This window comes from Trichomycterus rosablanca, chromosome 7 (assembly GCF_030014385.1).
Source record: "Trichomycterus rosablanca isolate fTriRos1 chromosome 7, fTriRos1.hap1, whole genome shotgun sequence".
NCBI lineage: Eukaryota > Metazoa > Chordata > Actinopteri > Siluriformes > Trichomycteridae > Trichomycterus > Trichomycterus rosablanca.
Genome location: NC_085994.1, coordinates 38,554,196 through 38,581,100, shown reverse-complemented (window position 1 = coordinate 38,581,100; position 26,905 = coordinate 38,554,196). Strand labels below are relative to the sequence as shown.

Sequence of the window (26,905 nt, the reverse complement as noted above, 5' to 3'; positions counted from 1 at the left end):
GGATTAAGATTAGCCTCGAGCTCTTGGTGAGCTTCAAAACTGTACAGATTCGATATTAGCATTAGCGTGTAGCGCTGGTCATCGGTGAGGAAGCCTTCTGATAGTTCCACTGAATGATCACACTGATTCCAAAACCATGTTAACTTAATGATCCACTGGACTGAAATGTTAGCATTAGTCTTTATCATACAAGTGTCATCCTTAAAAATGTAAAACGCCGTCCTGACGAGCCGATCGATCACGCTTTGTACGCGTTAGTCGTGGCACCGATCACCAGCTGGCCGTTGACCGGCACGGCGCACTGCTCCTCCTCCAGCAGGCCTCCAGGCTCGGCGTGCGGGATGCTATCGTGGTAGCTGCTGAAGCTGATGTTGTCCTCCTTGAGCTCGATGGTCCAGAAGGGCGCATTGAGCTTGCGGTTGCGGTACTCGCGGTAGGTGTAAACTCCGCCCACGAAGCCCATGAGCACCACCAACAGCACGATGATGACGGCCAGGACGATGACGTTAAACTGCGTCCAAGAAACCACGGCGAGCGCCGAGGCCGTGCTGTTGCTGGATGTGGGGTCTCTCGGCGCTAGCTGCAGGGGCGGGGCTTGGCTTGGTCCAGTGGACGATGAGGAGGTGAAGAGCAGGGATGATGGAGGTGCAGGAGAGGGTGTGTGGAGGGCGACGGGCGTCCTTGTTGAAGCTGGCAGGAGCCTCACGGCTGGGAGAAAGACACAGTTAGTTAAGTTATGGAAAACAGACACGTGATGGAAAATAACTGAGACGCAGGTTGACCAGCGTTTGCATGTGAGAAGGTGGGACCAGCAGAACCAAAGCAGACACACACACATGTACCCACCTCTCAGAGTGCAGTTGTGAGCGAGGGCGTTCCCTGTGTACCCAGAAGCACAGAGCTCACAGTGTGCGCCTGCCGTGTGGTTGGCACAATGGAGGCAGTGTCCGTCCTCTGGGTGGCAGATCTTAGGTGCAGACTGGGCGTCAGCATTACCGTTACAGTCACATGGCCTGCACGCGTCTCCTGATTTATAAAAGCTGTCCGTACACGTGTCACACGTGGGCCCCGTGAAGCCTGACTTGCACTCGTCGCACACGGGATGCCCTTTGGGGTCTGTGGGAACACACGCACACACACACACACACACAGTTATTTTAATGAGACAATTGTCAACTTGCATTTAATTAATACCAAACGAGGCGGAATGGCTCAGAGGGTAGCACTGTCGCCTCACAGCAAGAAGGTTGGGTCCTGGAGTTTGCATGTTCTCCACACAGAAAAAACCCGGACCTTCTGGACGGTTTCCTCCCACAGTCCAAAGATGTGCAAGTGAGGTGAATTAGAGATACAAAATTGTCCATGACTGTGTTTAACTGTGTGTAAGCAGTAACTACCTGTCCTGACCTGTCATGAGTGTAACTAAAGTGTGTAAAACATGACATTAAAATCCTAATAAATCAATTAATTACTTAATAAAAAACAAAAGGTGCCAAAAATAAGCCCATGCTAACACTTGTCCACCGTTGAAAGCACCTAAAGTGGGCACACAGACATCAGAACTGGACATCTGAGCAATGGAAGAAGTTCGGTTGGTCAAACAAATCCTGTTTTGGCCTGTTTATCATGTGGACGACCTGCTGGTAATGTCCTGGTACCAGATACCACAGGATTCTGTCAGATGTCTAGTGAGGTCCATGTCTTGGCTGTTTTGACAGCACATTAGGTGGCTGGTCCTAATGTTTTGGCTCATTACTGTATCTTCTGTACATCAGGTACATCAGGTGTGTAAAATACAATACGCAGCTGTTTTGATGTCATAACAAGTGAGTGCATTAAAGACTCGAACCAACCACCACCTCCAGAGCTTCTTTCCCCAGGCCATCAGCTTACCAAATAAGGACTACGCCCACATCCCTCTGTTTTAATTCCCACATTTTCCCGTATACGATTAATGCACATATGCACCTTAATTACTTGTAAATAATCTCTATTGCACAAATTTTTATTATTATTATATATTTTCTTACTTAGTCTGTCAGTGTATCGTACTGTACATCCTCATTTCACACTTTGCCTGATGTTGTACTGTTCATGCTGCTGCTATATTGTTTATCATATGTTTAGATATAGTGTTCCCTTTCTATTATTTATTTATTTATTTTTAATGCATTTTCTCCCCCTTTAGCTCGTCCAATTGCCCGATTGCGCCCTGACCGAGAAGAATGAAGCTAACCCATGCCCCCTCCGACACGTGGGCAGCAAGCCGTATGCATCTAATCACCCACACATTGACGAGTGTTGTGCCATCTAGCGTTGTGTACAAAGAGACACACCCTAAGAGGACTCTCTCCTCATCTCTGTGTAGGCACCTCTAATCAGCCAGCAGAGGTCGTAATTGCACCAGACAGAGAGAGACCCATATCCGGCTTAATCCCGCCCCTATCTGAACAACAGGCCAATCGTTGTTCATATGGCCGCTCAGCCTCAGCCGGCAAGGCAGAACTGAGATTCGATACGATACGATGTATTCGAGATCCCAGCTCTGGTTGCAGCGTGTGTTTTTACCTCTGCGCCACCTGAGCGGCTGTGTTCCTTTTCTATTATTAACTTGATGTATGTATGTTGAAACCTGCACCAAGAGAAATTCCTTGTCCACCTGGTACTTGGCAAAAAAATTAAGATTCTGACTCTGATAAAAAGCCTCTGACGTTTTATCACTCATTACACTGGCTCACTTACGCCGGAATCACTGCTTCAAACCCCCAGAGGTGCTGACAGCCGGCCAGGCGTCTACATACAGACATGATTAAATATGTCTGAGGGGGAAGGGGGCTGATGGCGCCCTGTCCTGGGTGTGTTACTACTGAGCATAATACTCAGCGATTCTGTGGAAACCTCAAGACTCATCACCACCCTGACAAAGTAAACCAGTGATAAAAACATGGGAATGATTAAACAAGCATAAAAACACAATATTAAAGCCTGTTATTTATCCATGACCAATAAACGACGCGATGTCCTTACTGGTGCTGGTGCAGCTCAGTTACTGGACCCTGTCCAACGCAGACACTCGTCTGTGTGGTTAATTCTATTTCTGCAAGCTGATACCTGCTTAACACAATGTGGTTTGGTTCTACACACTGTTTATTTTATGGACAAAAGTATTGGGACACCCTGTCTAATGTGTTTCAGCCACAACAATTGCTAACAGGTGTAATAAATCAGTTATAAAAGGGAAAGGATGTGCGGGGGGCGGCATGGTGGCTTGGTGGGTGGCACTGTCGCCTCACAGCAAGAAGGTCCTGGGTTCGATCCCCAGGCGGGGCGGTCCGGGTCCTTTCTGTGTGGAGTTTGCATGTTCTCCCCGTGTCTGCGTGGGTTTACTCCGGGAGCTCCGGTTTTCTCCCACAGTCCAAAAACATGCAGGCAGGTTAACTGGAGACACTAAATTGCCATATAGGTGAATGTGTGAATGAGTGTGTGTGTGTCTGTCCTGTGATGGACTGGCGCCCCTGTGTGCCTTGCACCCATTGAAAAGCTGGGATAGGCTCCAGCACCCCCTGTCTCATCCCACAACCCTGATTGGATAAGCGGTTAAGAAAGTGAGTGAGTGAGTTTAGGGAAGGTCCTAGTTCAGCATGACTGTCCCCTGTGGAGAGTACTGACCCCAGGCCCACTGAACAGCTTTAGAATAAAATGCAGCATCAGTGCCCAGCTGTACAAATGCTGCCATCTTTTGACTGAATGGGCACAAATTTCCACAGACATGCTTCGAAGTCTTGTGAGAAGGCTCCTGTTATAGCTGGAAAGATCACATAGAGGTCAGGTGTCCAAATACTTTTGACCATGTAGTGTAGTAGCGGTCAGACTAAAATATTAATGAATGGGTGAGCAAGAATCCTCTCTCTCTCTCACACACACACACACACACACACACACACACACACACATCATGCTACCGATTTGCTTCCACTCAATTTTCTCCATCGATCTCTGTTACCAAGGCAACCCCAGACTCCGACACAGACGGATGGCAGATAGCGTGTGGCGCCGTCTCGTCCTACAACGTCTGCTTCATCTTTATCATCATCATCATCATTCTTCTAAAGGCTGTGCTACTCTGTGTTATTCTCTTATTGATACCGGGCACGTTTGGTCATGTTGGGGCTCAAGGAAATGCCAGGATAGCATCTTTCCCGATTCTTAACTAATAAAGGGGACCATTGATGTCTGAAAAGCTCCAATATTTATTTACATGAGCACATGCAGTAACACACCCCAGACAGGATGCCAATCCATAAATGGACATCGGTAACCCACCTTCCCAGACACAGCCAATCACGTCTGTATGTAGACGCCCAACCGCCCAACAGCACTGGTGGGGTTCAAACCCTGGATAACAGTAGTCGGCTAGTGTATGTGTAGGCCTAGTGGACTAGTAATCAGAAGGTTGCTGGTTCAAGCCCCACCACTGCCAGGTTGCCACTGTTGGGCCCTTGAGCAAGGCCCTTAACCCTCAATTGCTCAGACTGTACACTGTCACACTAGTGTAAGTCGCTTTGGATAAAAGCGTCACCTGAGCGTTTGTGCAAAATCAGTACCATAAAACGAATAATATGCTTCCAGCTTTGAGCCAACAGTTTAGGGAAGGCCCTACGCACAAGCATAGTCCATAAAATTGATCTGACGAGTGGTGTGACCTGCAGAAAGCCACTTTTGTGATCGAAGAGTTAAAGTTTCTAACACCATTGCCTGCTTTACAAATGCTCTTCTGACTAAATGGGCACAAATTCCCACAGACACAGAGACAAAAGAGTCGAGCACTGTACACACTGATGGCAGTAGCATCTTACCGAGGTGGCAGGTTCCTGATGAGCTGTGCCCAGCGCAGGGACAGGGCACACAGCGGCCCGTCACAGCGCCGCCCGGTGCTCGGTAGAAGCGTGGAACACACTCCTCACAGTTAGGTCCCTGAGTGTTGTCCTGACAGTCCATACACACACCTGAGAGACACAGAGAGAGACCGGCCTGTTATACAAACCCTTATTTCAGAAAAAGTTGGGACGTTTCTTTAAAAACAATAAAAATAAGAATCTGTACTTTGTTCTCTTGAATCTTTATTTAACTGATAAAAATGCAAAGAAAATATTTTTCTGGTAATTACATGATTGTGATTGGGTTCTAGTGCACTTTTCCTATAATAACAATATATACTGTATATATACGTATATATATATATATATATATATAATATTTCGCTGGACCCTAAAGGCAACATTCACAATTATCTAATTAATAATATGGCTGATAAGTGATGTTTCGATTCATTTGTCTCAAAATCCCTGTATTCTGTACAAACAGTATAAACCATTCAAAATGCTTTATTATTAATATTATTTAATTGTTTTTATTATTATTATTCTTTAATTGGTTTGTGGGCGGCACGGTGGCTCGGTGGGTAGCACTGTCGCCTCACAGCAAGAAGGTCCTGGTTTCGATCCCCAGGTGGGGCGCTGGTCAGGGTCCTTTCTGTGTAGAGTTTGCATGTTCTCCCCGTGTCCATGTGGGTTTCCCTTCAGGAGCTCCGGTTTCCTTCCACAGTCCAAAAACATGCAGTCAGGGTAATTGGAGACACTGAATTGCCCTATAGGTGATGGGTGTGTGTGTGTGTGTGTGTGTGTGTGTGTGTGTGTCTGCCCTGCGATGGACTGGCGTCCCATCCAGATGTTACTGTGTGCCTTGCGCCCACTGAAAAGCTGGGATAGGTTCCAGCACCCCCCCCCCCCCCCGCGACCCTAACTGGATAAGCGGATAAGAAAATGAATGAATGAATGAATGAATGACGTGTTTTGGGGCACTTATTAAATCGACAGAAATGTAATTCCTGAACTGAACACTGGATGTCGCTAAATGCACAAATATGAGCTTCGGAGAATCTAGCAGGTACGCAATGATTGTTGCTGAGTTTAATTGATCTGTTTATTCACTTAATAACAGTTTATTCTAATATACAAACATTAAACAAATGTTTAAACCTACTGTCATAAATTGGTATATAAATTGTTAACAGGCATTAGTGGTAACCAGTGGGTAGAGCTATGGGTTACCAACTAGACGATTGTGGGTTTGAATCCTTGCTCTTACATGCAGTCACTATTGGACCCCTGAGCAGGGCTCTTAACTCTCTTAACCCTCAGGGGTGCCATGCAGTGGCTGATCCTGCGCTCTGATATATGCGTAAAAAGCATTTCACTGTTCTGTACACGTGTATAACATGTGTATATCTAACAAATAAAGGTGTTTCATCTACCCTAGATAATTATTATTATTATTCATTCATTTATTTTCTTAACCGCTTATCCAATTAGGGTCGCGAGGGGGTGCTGGAGCCTATTCCAGCTTTTCAATGGGCGGTGGTGTGGTGGTGGTGGTGTATGATGTGGTGGTGCAGGACCCACTGCAACCCTGACCACGACAAAGCGGTTCATTAATTAATAAGATGTAAAATCAGTTAAATAAATGAATGAATGAACATTCTCTCCAGAGACGGTTTGAAAGGACCAGACTTTCTCTGATGGTGGTGCTTACCGGACTGTGGGTGGCAGTAGGTGGAGTGCTGGTTGCACTGGCACGGCTGGCACCCTGAGCTGCTGAAGTGGAAGAATCCGGGATGGCAGTCGTCACACTTGGGGCCGTAAACTCCCGTCTTACACACACACGTTCCTGAACTGTAGAGAAAGATACAGAACCTGGTAACTCATCCTGAACCTCATACTGCTTCATCCTGAACCTCATACTGCTTCATCCTGATCCTCATACTGCTTCATCCTGAACCTCATACTGCTTCATCCTATTCCCTTTAGGTTGTTCTGTAATGTCCCAAAATAAACAGATGAAGGTTGAAATATGAGTTCATTAGTTTTAAATAAGCAGGCATGGACAGCATGGTGCATTTTTATATCATATCATATATATTACAGATGCAGTAGATGGATTGGCAGCTCAGTCTAAATTGCCTTTAGGTCTTGTGTAGGGAATGAAGAGTTAATGGAAAAATAAAAAATGTGGGCGGCACATCGGCACAGCAGGTAATGTAAGTGCCATGTAAGTGCCACAGCTACACAAACCTGAAGACCAAGGTTCGAACCTTCTCCCTGGTTACAGCCCATGATGAGTGTGTTTTGTGTGCAGTGTATAATATGTGTATTTTTTATATGTAGATTATTTTTTATATGTGGATGCAGCAGTACTGTATGATGTATGTGTGTGTGTGTGTGTGTGTGTGTGTGTGTTCTGTGTATGATAAATGAGGGTGACACCCAGGGGACTGATTTTAAAGCCCCAGTCATGCTGATTGGATTTCTGCCAGCGCTTGGGAGAAATATCCATCACCAGCAACAAGAGATAAGAGGACAGAGGAATGAGGAGCCCGAGAAGGGGGGTGATGGGGCCAGTAAGAAAAGAGTGTGGGGGGACACTGGGGTCAGAGGAAAAATTAGGACCAAGGAATAAAAATATGATGGTGGGGGGATGAGGTGAAGAGAAGGATGATGAGGATGGGAGATGAGATGAAGAGATGATTATGACAATGTATAATGTTGTAAATGTTGACCCCTAGGGGGCAGTGTTATTTTTTAAAGTTGGTTAGTTTTGTTAGCATTGTTAGCATGTTAGCTATTTCCTTGGAGTCTTACAGAGAACTGTATGGAAAGACACGCTATACTCTACACAAATACCACCACTAGTGCAGGCACGTTGACCAGACAGCAGAGGAGAGGTCGCAATTGTACAGCAGTAATAAAACACAGTCGACCTCCCTTCCATCAGGCACAGCCAATCACGCCTGTTTAGATGTCGATAGCAGTGCCTAAGATTTAAACTCATATTTATTTGTATATTTTTTTGGCTGCAAACTAAGGATGTAACGATACACTCTACCCACGATGCAATGCGATTCACGATACTGGGTTCAATATATGATTTTTGTCCTGATTTTTTAAACTGAAATTGAAGACAAATGATAAAAAGTTTCCTTTTATTATTTCTCTTAAAAAAATACAATCAGGGCCCAGGTGGTGCAGCAGGATATTCCGCTTGCACACCAGCACCGAGATTCTGAACTCCTCGGTTCAAAACTCGGTGTTGCCATCGGTCGGCTAGGCGCCATCTGGCGGGCATAATTGGCAGTGCCTGCAGCAGATACTAATTTGCCACCGTATATGTGTGGGTGGGGGCCGGACTATGTGTGGGTGTGTGGGTCTTCATACGCTGTGTAAGGACCCTGATTGGTGGAAGAGACGCCTGTGCAGAAAGCAGGGGCGAGAAGAGGAGAGCTGTGCACGTGTTAGAAGAGGCGTGTACAGAGACGTGCTCTCCTCGGATGCAATCGGGTATCCCTCAGCAGCGGAAGACAAAAATGTAGTGCGCTTAATCAGGAGGAAAATGGGGAGAAAATGCATAAAAAAAAAAAAAATTAATAAAAGAAAATAAAATACTGCATTTGTGATTATCTTTTATTTATCTATATAATGAATGCCCTTTTATTTCTGAGGTAGGTACAAACTATGCAAAACAATTTTGAATTAAGCCCAATTTGGCTGAAAAACCCCGAATCTGGCAACCAGGTGTATAGCGCCAGCGCCCTCTGCTGTTTAAAGTGAATATCGATTCATTTTACATGTCAAATCGATTTGAATCGTGGAATTTTTAAATCAGTAATTAACTGTCTTGTGGTGCATCGTTACATCCTGACTGTAAACAAATCAGTGTCAGAACTGAGCATCACATTTATGATCAGCGCTCCTCCGGCTGCACGTGTCGTATGACTGAAGGAGGGGGTTTCTATGAATACAGCATCTCGTTTAGTGTTTTTTCCTTTGATTTTCATGGCTGGCTTATAAAATATGCATAACACACACACACACACACACACACACACACACACACTGGCTGTGATAGATCCAGCTGTGCAGATCAATTGAGGAAAGAGACGCATAAAGAGAGAGCAGGAGAAGCTCCTGCCTACAGAGGATTAGTGCATTCGTTTACAGTGTGTGTGTGTGTGTGTGTGTGTGTGTGTGTGTGTGTGCAGAAATGCGCAGACCAATAGCCAGGTTGCTATGGAGACGGCTCAGTAGCCCGAAGCATGCTGGGTAATGAGAGTGAGGTGTAACATACGACCTGTCACTCCCATCGTCCTCCAGAGAGACGTGAAATCTCTTTCAGACAGTTACCGTGTTTACACTCGCATACGAGATCTGATCGTGATCATATACACCGAGCAGGCATAACATTATGACCACCTGCTTGTTTCTACAATCACTGTCCATTTTATCAGCTTCACTTACCATATAGAAGCACTTTGTAGTTCTACAATTACTGCCTGTAGTCCATCTGTTTTTTCTGCATGCTTTGTTACCCCCCTTTCACCCGCAGGACCACCACAGAGCAGGTATTATTTAGGTGGTGGACCATTCTCAGCACTGCAGTGACACTGACATGGTGGTGGTGTGTTAGTGTGTGTTGTGCTGGTATGAGTGGATAAGACACAGCAGCGCTGCTGCAGTTTTTAAACTCCTCAGTGTCACTGCTGGACTAAGAATAGTCCACCAACCAAAAATATCCAGCCAACTGCGCCCCGTGGGCAGCGTCCTGTGACCACTGCCCAGATGCACTTCGGACAGGTTGTCAGTCCATTACGAGGCAAACACACATTTAACACACATTTACAAACACTTAGGGCAATTTGTAGTAGCTTTAATTAGCCTGACTGTACGTCTTTGGACTTTTGACCCGCATGGACACAGGAAGAGCATGCAAACGCCACACAGAAAGGCCACGTGGCTGTTGAATCTAAGGCACTTCTTACTGTGAAGCAAGCGCTACTCACTGCACCAGTGTGTTTAGTATTGTTTTTGGCTTTTACCTTAATCATCCTGATTCTCTGAATCTTTTACTAATATTGTTCACTGTAGATGGTGAAATCTCTACATTTATTGCAATCCTGTTTGATGTTAAAAACGATATTTGTTAAGTTAGTTAAAAAGGAGCAAAAACGATTTGTTTACAGTTGTGCATAGGCTAATAGCAACACTAGCAGCCAAGCTAACTCATAAATGTATTGTATATGGTAATGTTTACAACTACAGTATGTACAATGTTATGTATACTGGAGAATGCAGACAATGGAGAATGCTATGTTAATGAGAAGGAGTGGTAGTAAATGGTAAAGCTTACTACGACTCTGTCTTCACTGGCTGTGGTTTAACTTGGTGTTTAGTCAGAGTTACAACACCCTGCACGAGAACACTACACATTGGATATATTAATTTGCACAGTTCTTAACACAGTGACGAATGTCAAGCTCATTTTGCTTGTAAACAAATAACTTTCATTAAAGATCGTGGCCACATTAAAGCACACTTTGCATTGCGCTTTTCTTTATTCTTCTACAGATCAGAGTGAATAGCTTGATAACACACACACACACACACACACATAAACAAGTGTGTCAGCATGTTGGTCTATTGAGGTCAGATAATGATCGTTTTGTCCCGCTCTAACACTCCGACTCTACATTAAACCCAAAACACATTCATCTCTGTCTGCAGCTGAAGCTGCTGTATGTCTGCAGTGTCGTTATACACAGAGACGTCGTGGTGTTGTGTAACACTGAGCGATACGAAGCTAAACACGCTTTCATGGTTCGTCTGTGATCCTCTGTTCCTCTCAGAGAACCAAGACTGTCTCAGCTTCATCCTGCACAAATAAACCTCACTGAACATAGAGGAGAGATACATACAGAGCCTCAGAACACATACAGAGCCTCACTTCTAAATACTGATAATAACTATATAACTAAAAATAACTATATTGGCACTTGTGTTCTAATCTGAAGTTCCATGTATCTCTCGGTGTACTGGTCTAATATCTTAGACCACTTCAATATCCAAATATCCAAAAAATCCACAAATTTAGGGATCATTTTCTTTTTATCATCCGTTTAATCCTCGTCAGGTTCGCAACAGGCCTGGTTCCATCTGGAAACACTGGGCACAAGGCAGGACTACCCTGAACACGGAGGGTCAGACATTACACCTCACGCTGAGAGGAAATCTGTCAGATAAAATCCTTCACAGACGCATTCAAGTGCATCAGAAAACTGCTGAAAATCTCACAGAGGAAGATGATCACCAATGAGTAGGTGTACAAGACGGCCAGGACAGCATAGGCGCTACTGAACCACATGACGCCCTGCTACGTTTGTTACAAGTTAAGTATAAGTTGAGTTATAACATAACCTGTGGAGGGACTCAGAAGACGACAAGAACCAAGAATGAGATGGATCGACAACGTCATGACGTGCATTATCAGGTTCTAGTCCTCTACAGGCAACACGAGACTGATGTCATTGGAGAAAGCTGATCCATCTGTGCAGCCAACCATCACAAAGATGGATGAATGGTTACGGTATTTCGCAGGCAGCCCTTTAACAGGCCTTCACACTGACTTTCTGTAAATGGAAATACAGGGTCTGTCTGAAAACCTACTGATCTCTCTGCATAGACGCATTTTACAGGGACGCATCATCCTACACTCCTGAGAAGAGGGCATGTCTAAATTCTTAGATCCCTTATAGTCCTGATAATCTGACTGAATAACGAGGGAGCGTCTGACCCTTCCTCAGCGCATTCAGTGCGGCACGACTGTTCCCACAAAAAATGACAAACATGGTGGACGAATATAATGCGGAGCAACCAATGGAGTTCTTATCAAATGTAAATAAAGTCTCATTGATGTTTAATTTGGATAAAGGTGCACGAGTGTCATTTATTTTTACATTCGAGCTCGTCAGGGACACGGAGGGAGAGGTTAGCTGGCGTGCTAGCGGGTTGTGCCGCCTCAGCCCATTGGTTTCAATGGTCTGAGGCTACTGTGTTAGCTTAGAAATCAGCGTTATTAATTAATTACTGTCTAAGTTGTGCTTCTGATTAATCTGCCTTATGAGTTGGATGTCTTATTAGAATCCTCTCCACCGAGGCAGCTGATCAGGTAGCAATAGGCAGCACGGCAGCTCACTAGGTTTTCACACAGACCCCTAGACCACATGAGCATATGGAATTCGATCAGGAATCTCGTTTCACAGTATTGCTAGATCATTTTAAGCTCTAATGTAATTAGCATTATTCCTGGACGGTAAGGTCCAGACTGTATGTCGCACCACAGTAAATTCTGTCTGCTCAGAAGAAAATCAATCCGTCCCTGTGAAACACTGGACACGGGGCATTAATGCAGCCTGGACAGGGACACGAATCCTTGGTCATTAAGAAATGGACTAGTAATCAGAAGGTTGCTGGATTAAACTACATCATACATTACATTACATACACACACCGATCAGCCATAACATTAAAACCACCTCCTTGTTTCTACACTCACTGTCCATTTTATCAGCTCCACTTACCATATAGAAGGACTTTGTAGTTCTACAATTACTGACTGTAGTCCATCTGTTTCTCTGCATGCTTTGTTAGCACCCTTTCATGCTGTTCTTTAATAGTCAGGACCACCACAGAGCAGGTATTATTTAGGTGGTGGATCATTCTCAGCACTGCAGTGACACTGACATGGTGGTGGTGTGTTAGTGTGTGTTGTGCTGGTATGAGTGGATCAGACACAGCAGCGCTGCTGGAGTTTTTAAACACCTCACTGTCACTGCTGGACTGAGAATAGTCCACCAACCAAAAACATACAGCCAACAGCGCCCCGTGACCACTGATAAAGGTCTAGAAGATGACCGACTCAAACAGCAGCAATAGATGAGCGATCGTCTCTGACTCTACATCTACAAGGTGGACCGACTAGGTAGGAGTGTCTAATAGAGTGGACAGTGAGTGGACACGGTATTTAAAAACTCCAGCAGCAGTGCTGTGTCTGATCCACTTATACCAGCACAACACACACTAACACACCACCACCATGTCAGTGCAATGATGACAATGATCCGCCATTGAAGAATTGCATGAAATGGGGCTAACAAAGCATGTAGAGAAACAGATGGACTACAGTCAGTAATTGTAGAACTACAAAGTGCTTCTATATGGTAAGTGGTGCTGAAAAAAGGAGAAAAAAGGAGGTGGTCATTATAATCATGCCTGTGGGTATTTTAGTACAGCCAGTGTTTTGAAGGAAACCGGAGTACCCAGAGGAAACACAGGTGGACCTCAGACGGAATTTGGAGGTGAGGATCCAACCCGGAAAAATTTAGACTCTGACTGTAGCGGGAAGAATCAATAATTCATTAAGTTCAATCAACAGCGGCGTTTGATCCAGTGAGCGTCTATCTAAGTACAGTGTGTGTGTGTGTGTGTGTGTGCATTATTTAGTGCTGTGCTTTTCCACTCACACAGAGCAGAGACAGACGTATTGATCTCAGCCAGTCTAATGAATACCAGCACATTAGCACCAATAAGAAACCGTCCATAAAACAACAAGTGTTTGTTGGTAATGAAATACTGTTTATACAGAGACGGTGTGTATGTTCCACGTGCTCTATCAGTATCACATGAGAAGTGGGGAGCCCATCAGGACAGGGTCGCTAGGTTTAACCCTGAACCTGTGATGTTAGAAAATGAACTCAAGTGCAAGAGATAATAATAAAATAATAAAAAAATAAAACTCCAGAAATTAATCAAACACGGTGGATTGGTCTGTCCGAGTTATACTGCTGCATGCCCAGTGACTCCTGGGAATCTGGACAGCAGCCTCATCTTTGCTCGCAATTACTGTTGAATTTTGACATTTGACAACATGTCCCAACTTTTCTGAAACTGGTGTGTGTACGTTACCCAGAATGCCTCTCACCTGTCACATCCGGGGCCGACAGCGCCGAAGGAGTCGCAGCCACAGGGCAGACAGCCGATGGTTCCGTTACTGAAGTGATCCTCCTCACACTCCTCACACTGCAGCCCGGTGTAACCGGCCACACACACACACTGTCCTGTATCCCGGTCACACTCGTCCGGCTCTAACACACCCTCCGCACTGCAGTTACACACCAGCTCTGTATGAGACACAGAAAGAATACATTTTATAATAAAGTAAAGAATCGTGCAAAGTCATGACAGATACACGAGATGGTAAAAAAGTATTTGGACACCTGATCATGAGCTTCAACGTCCTATTTAAAAAACATCTCTCTATCTGTTTATCTGTCTGTCTCTATCTATCTGTCTGTCTGTCTGTCTGTCTATCTATCTATCTATCTGTCTATCTATTTGTCTGTCTATCTACCTATCTGTCTGTCTGTCTGTCTGTCTATCTATCTTTCTACCTGTTTGTCTCTGTCTGTCTATTTATCTATCTGTCTGTCTGTCTGTCCATCTATCTATCTACCTATCTATCTGTCTATCTATCTATCTGTCTGTATATCTATCTGTCTATCTATTTGTCTATCTATCTATCTGTCTATCTATCTGTCTGTCTATCTGTCTGTCTGTCTGTCTGTCTGTATATCTATCTATCTGTCTATTTGTCTATCTATCTATCTGTCTGTCTGTCTGTCTATCTATCAATTGAGCATGTATCCGGAAAGTATTGTTTTTGTGTTGTTGTGATTAAATACGGGTAAAAAACGATTTGCTGTCTCGTTTTATTTCCATTAATTTTACTGTCCCGACTCTTTTGGAATGGTGGTTGCACGCTGACTCCTTTAAATTCTCACCATAAACAGAAACCGTGTTTCATAACAAACACGTGCTGCAGCTAAATGATCGTTTCCTGTTTGTGATTCCAATTAGTTTCCCACAATGCACGGCAGCATGTTGCAGGACTTGATTTGCATAAGGGCACCTGCAGAACACAAAACACATCATTTGTATGCACACACACACACACACACACAGAGGCAGGGAGGGTCTATAAACACCTCCTGGCTGTTCGGGGGTAGAGGGGCGGGTTAAGCAGCTTACGGCGTTCCGTCTGACAGCTGATACGCGCGTCTGTAACTCAGGTTACCGTCTGAGAACCTCATCGTCCTCCTCCTCCTCCTCGGGTAATCAGCATCATATTAATAAACATGAGAACGTGAGGGCACTGCAGGGGTGCTCGGGCATATTCAGGGCACAGGTTTGAGTTTAATAGAAACATACCAGGATGGTGTTTGTATTCTGATATTCTACAGAGGTTTACAGAGGATGGTGAGCGTCATCCGTACATTCATTCAGAGTCAAAACATCTTCAGGTTCAAATGTAGGTCAGACTCACTGTACCATAAAGTCACAGATGTGACAGGACACGCCAAAACATGACATGTCAGACGTGACTGGATACAGATGTGTAGAGCTTCAGATGTGCATTAATTCTGAACACCTGTGAGATAAAACTACAGGAACATCCTACAAAAATGTGCATATGAGAGTGAGGGATCTATTAGACCTTGGGCTGATGAAGGTTCCTCATTGTTTACGTGTTGAATGCAGCAGATCTGATCAGCATAAAGACCTGAAGGCCTACAGATACTTCCTTTTCAGGTGATGCTGTGACATTTATGATGTTAACTTCCATGACTACGATGATCCCATGTTTGTTTTCATGGCATGCCTCTTTTTTTACCGGTCAATCACAGGCGTTGTCGTGGAGTGTCGTCGTCCGTGGAGTTCGCTCAGCTTCCATGTGCGAAGCCTCTGCGTGACGTCCGTGGTTGTTCGCTTTCTCCGCAATTACGTCTCATTGGTCGGCGAAGCCAGGCGAACGTCGTCTCTGCATGAAGTATGCTGAGGCCTTGAGGGACTTTGATAAGGACCAAATCATTGTGGACAGACGAATGAAACGAGCACGGGATGTCACAAGCTGGAGGGATGAGCAACAAACCGCCGACAGGTTGTTGGGCGACTAAGACTCGTCGATGCAAAAGGACATGAAGGTTGTGATATCTGGTACTGACCAATAGAAGATCTACTGTGGTTTAAATACTGAGTGCAGATCATTTTAATTCTGGTGATGTGGTGAACGTGTCACAACACACAGTGCATCAAACCCTTCAGTGCACAGGGCTGCGTAGTCGCAGGCTAGTCAAAATGCCCCACTAACTGCTGTCCACTATCAAAAGCATCCACCCAAGATCATTTGCATGGCCGTGTACGTGTGGATCATTTACCAACGAAAGGGATTCACTGTAGGACGATCCACCTCGTAACATACAGATACCACAGGATTCCTTCAGGTGTCTTGTGGAATCCATGTGTCAGTGGGTCAGAGCTGTATTGACAGCATATGTATGGGCAAAAGTATTCAGACACCTCACAAATAAGCTTGTTGGACACCCCAGTATTAATATGGTGGCACCACCACACCACAAAGAATGGCTTTCCACAAGATTTTGAAGTCTTCCTGTGGGAATTTATGTCTATTTAGTTGAAGGAACACTTGTAAGCTCAGACACCCGTGTTAAACAAGAAGGCCTCGCTCGCAATCGACGTTTCGAATCATCCTGGTGGTTTTCAGCAGGGTTAAGGTCAGCGCTCTGTATCATTTCTCCAGACAAACTTCAAACAGACCGTCTGATCACTGAACTTGCTTTGTGTACAGAGGAACAGTCATACTGAAGGAAATGGAAAATGTTGCCACGTATTTAGAGACATCATTTATTTCATATAATTGATTTTACTGATGATAGGAATGTGTGTGTTTAAAATAAACACAGTAATTAGGAGGGGTGTCGCATTAGGTGGGTGGTCCTAGTATTTTGGTTTATGGGTGTATAACTGTACTGGTTAGAAAACTGGTTTAAACAGACTGGTGTTGTATGTACAGTATAAACCTGGTGTGGTGGGCGGTCACTGGGGATTTGCATACAGGTGGTAAAATCAGGGTGTGTCTCTGAACAACATCAGATTCAGAATCATTTTACTGGTACTTTTTCAGTTCACATAAAAGGAATTTGACTTGGTAAATTGGTGCGTGACAATCAAGTCAGAACAGAACAGAGAAATACACAATACAGGAACCTCAAAAAAGGAACCTCTGTGCCTTTGAGTTCGCTACTTCGTGCCTGTGTTCATGCAAAACATGGGGGGTTAAACAATAATCCTTATATAAAGGTTATAACTTGAAATTGCAAAAACAGATAATCAATGTTAAGGTTGGTCATTTTATCATTCAGGTTTAAAGTCATGTATCGTTAATAAGAAAATATTCATTCATTTACTGTCTGATTTACCACAACTTTATTCTTTTCAGGGTCGCAGTGGGTACAAATTACAGGGTAAACACACACACACACAGCTAGGGCAATTTTAGTAGCTCCAATTGGCCTGACTGCATTTCTCTGGACTTGTGGAAGTCTTTCTCAATCAGCTTAATACTTCTAACTTTACAAAAACAAACCACAAAAACATACAAAAAATGTTAAATCAATATTGTGTTTCAAACACGCCCTAATTTATATGTCTGGTGCATTCAGAGACCCCAGAGCTAGAATACGTTGTTAAAGCCAATAGATTTTTATGTTTTCATCTGTTGTTGGCGGTACACCTGACGCTCTTAAACACACACACACACACACACACACACACACACACACACACACACCTAGGGCAATTTCAATAGCTCTCAATCAGCTTGATACTTCATGAAAACAAACATATATAAACATACAAAAATTTTTGATTGATATTGTGTTCCAAACACGTGTCTGTTGTTGAGGGTACAGCTGACACTCTTACACACGCACACACACACACACCTAGGGCAATTTCAGTAGCTCCAATTGGCCTGACCGCATGTCTTTGGACTTGTGGAAGCCTTTTTCAATCCGCTTGATACTTCATGACTCATAATTTTTTTTAAAACAAACAACATGAACATACATAAAAAATTAATTGATATTGACTTTTAAACACGCCCTAATTTATACGTCTGGTGCCCTCAGAAACACCAAAGCTAGAATACATGGTCAAAGCCAATAGACATTTATGTGTTGAGAGTACAGCTGACTCTCTTACACACACACACACACACCCATTCACAACCCTTTACCCTTTACAAAAGCTCTCTCTCTCTCTCTCTCTCTCCCTCTCTCTCTGGTTAATTTGGTTTATTAATTAGGTTAATTCTGACCTCAGTGTCATTCAATTTTACCCACACTACACCAGGACCCTGGGGTGTGTGAGACCCCAAAGAACACAGCACTAAAGTCATTGTCAACAGAACACAGAACACAAGGGTTCAATAATGAATTTGGTTCTCAACACTTCTGAAAACATATGCCACTAAAAAAGGAATCCAACATCTTTTTAAAATGGTGGATTAGTTTATTGTTCTACCTCTCACACATGGTGATATCGCTCGCTTGCATCATGTATTTATTTAACTCTATCACGGTGAGATTGTGGTGTAGGTGAAAGTAATATCAGGCTGTAATTTACCCGGTTTATACCAACTGTACCAGCTACGTGCTTGAAAGACTCTTTTAAACAATCCATCATTTCGGAATGGCACAAGCATAGATAACATTTTACATACACTATATAGCCAAAAGTATTTGTACACCTGACTATGAGCTTGTTGGACGTCCCATTTCAGAAACAAATGGTATTAAAATAGAGTGACCTCTGTGTGATCTTTTCAGGAAGAGCAACAGCCACTCTTCTGAGAAGGCTACTCACAAGACTTGAAATATGTACTCAAAGATTTTAATAATAATAATATAATAAAAATAATAATACAGTTTTATTTATAAGCACCTTTCAGGAAACCCAAGGACACAGTACAACTACAGGCCCAAAACAGAATAGAAATTAATTAACATCAATAAATAAAAAATAACAAACAACAACCAATTTAATAAAACAAATTCGATAAAACAAAACATAAGCAAATTAAAATGACTCGTCAGGAAAAGCAGTAAGAAAACGGTGGGTTTTAAGCTGTTTTTTGAAGGAGGTAACTGAGGTAAATTTCCTTTATATAACTGATTTATTACACCTGTAAGCAACCGTTGAATTCATGAATTCAATCATTAAAAGAAGTGTCCCAATACTTTTGGCCTTATAGTGAACATGTTTTTATGAGGGGTCAGTTGGGTCTGCAAATAAATACCTGCCTTGTGGTGTGGCCATTCACTCCAGCCCATGATCTACCCCATCTCCATATGAAACCTCTCAAGTGTCCAGCAGTTTATGGATGTGACATTCGGAACAAACCCCGAGGGTGGCAGGCTGGTCATAAAAGCAGGATTAGACAGAATCCATACTCTCTGGCTTTTGTCTACAGATTATGAGCTCATCCTATATGAACAATAGCAGTGGAATCCAGTCACGGTCAGGAGGTGACATACATTGGATATTGGTAGATGTGGCCTCTTTTTTGGGTCATTCGGAATAAGAAGTAGTTAGGTGGAGAAGGTAGCAGCATGTTAATGGCTTTAGGTTTCTGTGAATGATGCCTCCTGCTTCTGGGACACATTCAGGAGAACAATGTACATATTCGTGTAGATTTATATACAAACCTCAAAATTAAATTGCCCTAGTGCAATACCGCTGAGATTTAAGCTTCGAATCCTCTCCTCAGTGGTGCTATCACCAGTCAGGCGTCTTCATATGGACATGACTGGCTGTGTCTGAGGGTGGGGGTAGTGGAGGCCCAGTCTAACGTACTATACCACCACCACTGAGAACCTGGGACCCTGGATCTCAGTGTCTCTGTTGTACCATCACATGGTCGGATGTACAGACACAAGTGACCAAATGCTGGATGAGAAATCACCTCCTTACTGTGGATGACACAGTGACTCCTACTCACTGGTCAAGCCAATAACAGGAGCAGCGGAAAATACTAAAAGCATGTTTCTCTATACATTCACGTCCACTTTTTGGCCAGTGTGGGTGTTGTGTATGCAAATGGGAACTGGATATGTCTAAATAATAATTGACAAATCCCAAACGAGTGATGTATTCATACCTGCACATAGGCCTGGTCCTTAATGAATGAAAGGTGTCACTGAATGATCCATCATTTACTGGTTTAAATCCATCCATCAGGACTATATTGGTGTTGTGCCACACATGTGTGAGGGTGGCACGCTAAAACACATTCACACGCATGTTTACGAGCAACGTACTCTATGTGGCCATATGTACGCCATTTTTCCAGACCTTCAGTGTATTCAATGAACAGTCTAACACTGATGGTTACGTTGATGGACGGTGTCAGTGAGCAGGGTCAGCATGTGCTTCCTGCTGTACGTCTGCATGACAGATGCTGAGCTGGTGTACAGGATGAATGCAGGACCATAATGGAAAGCAATAAAAATGAAGCCTGTAATAAAAGCCACTGTGGTGTAAAGCACCCCAGAACAATGGCACAGGACTGTCGCTGGTCTCTAGCAGCTAACAGGATTTGAGAAGAGCGGGGTGATACATATACATTAGTACGTCTCTCTGTGATGCATATTATCATCCACCAATAATCTGAATGATTTATTTTGCTTTACACTGCAGGTTCTCACATGCTCTCATGTATGCAAACCTATTTTACTCAAACTTCACTCCAGAATCGTCTGCAAGAATCGTAATAGGATCCTGTTTGCCACATCACCCACCACAAGAGACTCGGTGACGTGTTGGGAATGAAATGTCACTGGATCATATGATCAGACTCATCTTATTTTGATTATATTGGACAAACCTTCACCCGAGGGCAGTGGTAGGTCAGCAGTTAAGATACTGCACTAATAAACTAAAGGTCGCCCTATACATGTAGAATTTCCTTTATATAACTGACTTATTACTTCTGTTAACAACCGCTGTGGCTGAATTAATGGATTAAGTTATTAGAAAGGGTGTCCCAATACTTTTGTCCATACAGCGTACATGTATTCATGAAGGGTCAGTAGGGACTGAAAATAAAAATCTGCCTTGTGGTGTGGCCATGATTTCCATATGAAACCTCTCAAGTGTCCGGCAGTATATAGATGTGACATCGGAACAAAACCTGAGGGTGGCAGGCTGGTCAAAAAAGAAGAATTAAAATGAAATGTCACTGGAACGTATGATCAGACTCGTCGTATTTTGATTATATTTGACAAACCTTCACCCGAGGGCTGTGGTAGGTCAGCAGTTAAGATACTGCCCTAATAATCTAAAGGTCACCCCATGTAGAATTTCCTTTATATAATTGATTTACTACTCCTGTAAGCAACCATTGTGGCTGAATTAATGGATTAAGTAATTAGAAAGGGTGTCCCAATACTTTTATCCATGTAGTGTACAGTGGTCTGACAATAAAAATATGTGGTGTGGCCATTTACTCTAGCTCATGATATCCATATGAAACCCCTCAAGTGTCCGGCAATATATGGATGTGGCATTCGGAACATCCTCATAAAAGAAAGATTAGACAAAAACTTCACTGGATTGTGTGATCAGACTCGTCTTGTTTATTATATTGGACAAAGCTTCAACTGCAGGGCAGTGCTCTCTGCCAGGCTGCCACTGTTGGGCTCCTGAGCAAGACCATAGATCCTCAGTGGCTTGGACTATATATGCTTACAATCGTACGTCACTTTGGACAAAAAAGCTTCTGCTAAAAGCCATAAATGTAAATGCAAACACTTCAGTAATTGCACTGTACACTACAATTACACACTGCGATTACTGCCCTGCTGACTTCTGGTAATAGTCAATATTGATTGTAGGTCAGACGTTAAACATCATAACTGCACTGTTATCATCGCCAATGAAGTTCAAGAGGTTTTATTGTCATTTTAGCTGTAATTTTCACATAGTGAAACAAAACAACGTTCCTCCAGACTTGAGAAAGTACTGCACTGGGGAAATGTAATCACAAAGGTGACTCAACTTGCTGACTAAAGATTATTACACAATTATTATATATTCGTATCAGCATATTGTGCAGGGTGGGGTGGTATACTCAGACTGATCTTGATGTAGGTTGATTGTAGCTATTGGTAAAAATGTGCGATCAGACTCTTTGACACTTGCTGCTTACTGATTGCATACAGACCATAAGAATCACGCTGCTGATTCTGAATGTAGTACAGTCCAATTCACAGCCAATCAGACAAACATCAGACTATGAAACACTTGCATGATATGATCAGACTCACCCTATGTTGACTGTAAGTTGAGTTTATTTAAATAGACCCTATAAGCGCATTGTACAGTATTAGCAGACACATCGGACTGCATGATGATTGCACGATATAATCAGACTTATGCCATGTTGACTGTGTGTTGACTATGGTTAATCAAGCAGACCATAACATATGAGTACAGATTGGAAGCCGGGGTTCAGACCCCATGGTGGGCAATTGTACGGCACCCCTAGAGCAGAGAGGGTTAAGGGCCTTGCTCAAGGGCCCAACAGTGGCTGCATGGCAGAGCTGGGATTCAAACTCTCAACCTTTCAACTGACAGCTCAAATCTATATCAGTGCGTCATGATTTAATCAGACTGGAATGATTGTAGGCCTACAGTTCATTAAACTGACCATAGGGTAACTGCATTGTACAGTATTATCAGACACATATCGGACTGCATGATGATAATCAGACTTATGCCATGTTGACTGTGTGGTTAATCAAGCAGACCATAAGATAAACTGTGTACAGATCCTAATCGGACGTACATTTCAGAGCATCAGACTGCACAGATAATCAATCAATCAACCACAGAGATGATACAACCAGCATTGAATACAACTACACTCACCTGTTGTAGTTCTGGACAGTTTGATTCACATAATCAGATTGAACTGTTAGATCAGACATTGAAATTGACTGGACTGAAATGTATGATCAGAATCACTGATACATCAATGCGTCATGATATAATCAGACTGGAACAGGGTAACTGCATTGTACAGTATTATCAGACATATCGGACTGCATGATAATTGCATGACATAATCAGACTTATGCCATGCTGACTGTGTGTTGACTGTGTGGTTAATCAAACAGACCATAAGATAAACTGTGTACAGATTATTATCGGACACATATCCCAAGGCATAATGGTGGAACAGCAATAAAATCAGACTGCACCGATAATAATCACATTGAATACTACCATGCTCACCTGTTGTTGTTCTGGACACTTAATTAGACATCAGATTGACAATCACACTGTACAGTCAGATCAGACACACCTGCACAACTACTGGTCTGGAATGTATGATCAGAATCATTGATACATCAATGCGACATGATATAATCAGACTGGAATGATTGTAGGTCTACAGTTCATTAAACTGACCACAGGGTAACTGCATTGTACAGAATAATCAGACACATATCGGACCTCATGATGATTGCATAATGTAATCAGACTTATGCCATGTTGACTGTGCGGTTAATCAAGCAACAACCACGCTCACCTGTTGTTGTTCTGGACAGTTAATTAGACATCAGATTGACAATCACACTGTACAGTCAGATCAGACACACCTGCACATTTACTGGTCTGGAATATGTGATCAGAATAACTAACACATCAGTTTGCACAATGACTGCGTCATGATCAGACTTATTATATGTTGATTGGAATGATTGTAGGCCTAGAGTTCATTAAACTGACCACAGGGTAAGTGCATTGATTGTACAGAATAATCAGACCCACCATCAGATTGGCACCACGCTAAATCCCACAATTTACGCTCATCTGATATCGTTATGGACAATAAATCGGATAACAACCAGTTATTATCAATCTACAGTATAATCAGACGCACCATGGGAATGGTTGTGACCTGGAGGTAATAGGATCAGACTCACCTTGGGATTTGTCTGATGTGCTGATAAGATCAGGCCTGACTGCTGCGTCCTGAGCTTTATCAGACACTGAGACAGATCGTCTCTGTAGCACCAAGGGCCTGGCATAAACTGGATTTGGGTTCTGGTGGTCCAGTGCAGCATCCTGTCCCTGATAGATGCGCTCTGGTGCTGGTGTGGTGGGGTCTGTGGTGGGAGGCTCGATGGTGGTGACAGTCTGGCCGCTGGACAGGACGGTGGGCGCTGGTGTTAACCCGGCGAATGCGGCAGTGGCCGGACTGGACTGGGAAACAGCTCTGGATGAAATCTGGCGATGTTTTATCATCACATCGTGCGTAAATGAGCTGCCAGGAGCCGCATCCGAACATCCGAGGCAGAGAAGCGCGATGAATGAGAGAGCCGGAGATCCGAACATCATCATCTGGAGGAAAAACGCGTCTAACGCTCCGTCAAAAGCTTCTCCTTAAACACCGGCTCCCCTCCTCCAATTTCCATTGGGGTATTTCCAAAATGCGACTGGCTTTCCAACAGTATTCTGTATAAATCCGCTCCTACTCCACCAGATCCATCAGAGAAAAGGAGCTTTTTTCTATCAATGGCTATAAATCTAGCGCAAGGTGTTTGTTCTGCCGTTCAACTGATAGATTGTATAACCAATCAGATTCGAGGATGCGTGTGCGCTCCGGTGAATTCAGCCAATCACAGCGCGGGGCGGGATCACCGCTGCAGCGAATTCGCTCAGCGCTGCAGAATCGCTCACAGCTCTGATTGGTCGGCGCTGGACAAGTTGTTTTTCTCATTACAAATCACCGATTGTTCAGCGCTGAGCCACCTGATTGGACCTCAAACACTATCAACATAACATTACACATGTTAGAGGCATTTATTATTATTATTATTATTATTATTATTATTATTATTATTATTATTATTATTATTATTATTACTATCACTATTATTATTATTGTTATTATTGTTATTATCATTATTATTATTATTATTATTATATCACTATTATTATTATTACTATTATTATTATTATTATTATTACCATTATTACCACTTATTATTATTATTATTATTGTTATTATCATTATTATTATTATTATCACTATTATTATTATGATCCCTATTATTATTAATATTATTACTATTATTATTATTATCACTATCATTATTATTATTACTATTATTATTACTATTATTATTATTATTACTATTATTATTATTATTGTTATTATTACTATTATTATTATTATTATTATTATTAACAATAAAAATGTGTTATTACATGACTAATTAATTAATTAAATGTAAATAATAAAAACAATGACACATGGGTGAAACGAGGGAGGTTGGCATTTTATTTTATTTTTTTGGTTCATAACACAAACACTAGATCATAACACAAGGGACATTTGATCTTTGTACGTTTTGTTTTATTTTTGTTTTGTTTTGTCTGTTTGCATGTAGGATATACTTATAAAAGTAGTTTTTTTTAATAAATACACAATGTACTTACGATTATAATTATTATATTTATAATATTATAATAAGTATTATACATTTATTCGTAGTATTACTAGTAATCTGTATAATTAGTACATTATTAGTATGTTATTAGTTTATTATTGTTCGAAAGAATATTAAAATAAAAGATTGATTAATAATTGTTTTCGGGTTCTGGGTGTTCTGAATTCATTTGCTTTTCTGATTTTGAAACAATTCTGGTTAGAAACAAATTTGTGCTATTTGCATTAATAACCTTTAATAATTAGCTTGACCCAAAGGTGGCAGCAGTGCATAAGTACACTGTCCTTCATTTATTCGTTTTTCCTGGCCAGGGTCGTTGTGAGTACAGCATCACACAGGCCAGAACACTATCTGGACACACATTTACTTACTCACTCACATATGGAGAGCAGAAAATTCACCTTATGTATGTTTTTGGGAGATAGAAGGAAGCCAGGGTACTCAAATGTAACTCAAGCAGGTTTAAGGAGATCAAACAACTTATACACAATAACCGAAAGCAAACCCAGTTTACTAGTACTCATATGTTACAGTGTGATACCTACTCTGCCAGCTCGTACCACCTGCCCTGTCCAACTTCACTGTCACTTTTTAGATGAGAAACATCTTAATGACCTCACTCATTCACAACTGCTCATTCACTCACTCAGTCACACATTATTACACCTAACTGCTCACTCATTCTGACTGTACTCACAATTCAATTCAGTTTAATTCAATTCAAACACCTTTCTCACTCACCCACTTAATCACTCACTCACTCACACTACAGTTCAAAACAGTGTCTAAGAAGGGGATTTTGAATACATGACCAATCTAATTTATAATTTATTTCATCTTTATTTTACCCCCCAGTTAACCAAAACATTATTTTACAGTGTATATAGGTAATGCTTTATTAAACCTACAGAGTTCTGCAGATGATAACCTTTTTTATAACCTTTTTACACCACCAGCATCACATTTTATCATGCTGTAAATTGATGCCTTATTCAATGGTAACTCTTAACCCTCCAATAAGACTGTTCATAAAACTTTGGTGGCTGAATAAGAGATTTTATACAGAGTACAAGAGTGAGTAAATGAGAGAGCAATCTAAAGTCATTTAAATGTTTAATATCACAGTGAGTATAATGAATTATGTAGAAAGTATAAAGTAACAGGATCAGGACTTTCCAGCACTGTGATCTCTTTCAAGTCTGAGTCACCATGTACAAATAAGTGCATTACTGATTACTGAGTTACATGAACAGATACAAAAACTACTCAAACCTTTAAATCTTTTAAAATCCTAATATCTAATTTAATTTATTATATAGTATGAGTAAATATAGTAATAGGAATAACACCACCAACAACAACAAATCATAGAATGAATAATAACAATAACAATAATAATAACAATAATAATAATAATAATAATAATAACAGTAATAATAATAATAATAATAATAATAATAATAATAATGCTTTCAAAATACAGACACGTATAGATGTGTATTTATAATTTTTAATAAATCAGTTTTTACAATATTAAAATATTATGCTTTGTTTTTGTTGCCGTTCTTATTCAATATAGTA

The 26,905-nt window shown here is 42.1% G+C and overlaps 1 protein-coding gene across 1 annotated transcript; it reads right to left on the bottom strand.

The window, feature by feature from the left end:
• Positions 1–228: 228 nt before the first annotated feature.
• si:ch211-158d24.2 (multiple epidermal growth factor-like domains protein 9) lies at positions 229–24,209 on the bottom strand. Its single transcript, XM_062998193.1, has 6 exons — positions 23,795–24,209; positions 13,867–14,065; positions 6,592–6,731; positions 4,857–5,006; positions 847–1,116; positions 229–708 (listed from the first exon to the last, which is right to left on the bottom strand). The coding sequence occupies exons 1-6, from the start codon at positions 24,207–24,209 to the stop codon at positions 239–241; spliced, it is 1,644 nt and encodes a 547-aa protein (XP_062854263.1). The 3' UTR covers positions 229–238.
• Positions 24,210–26,905: the final 2,696 nt, after the last annotated feature.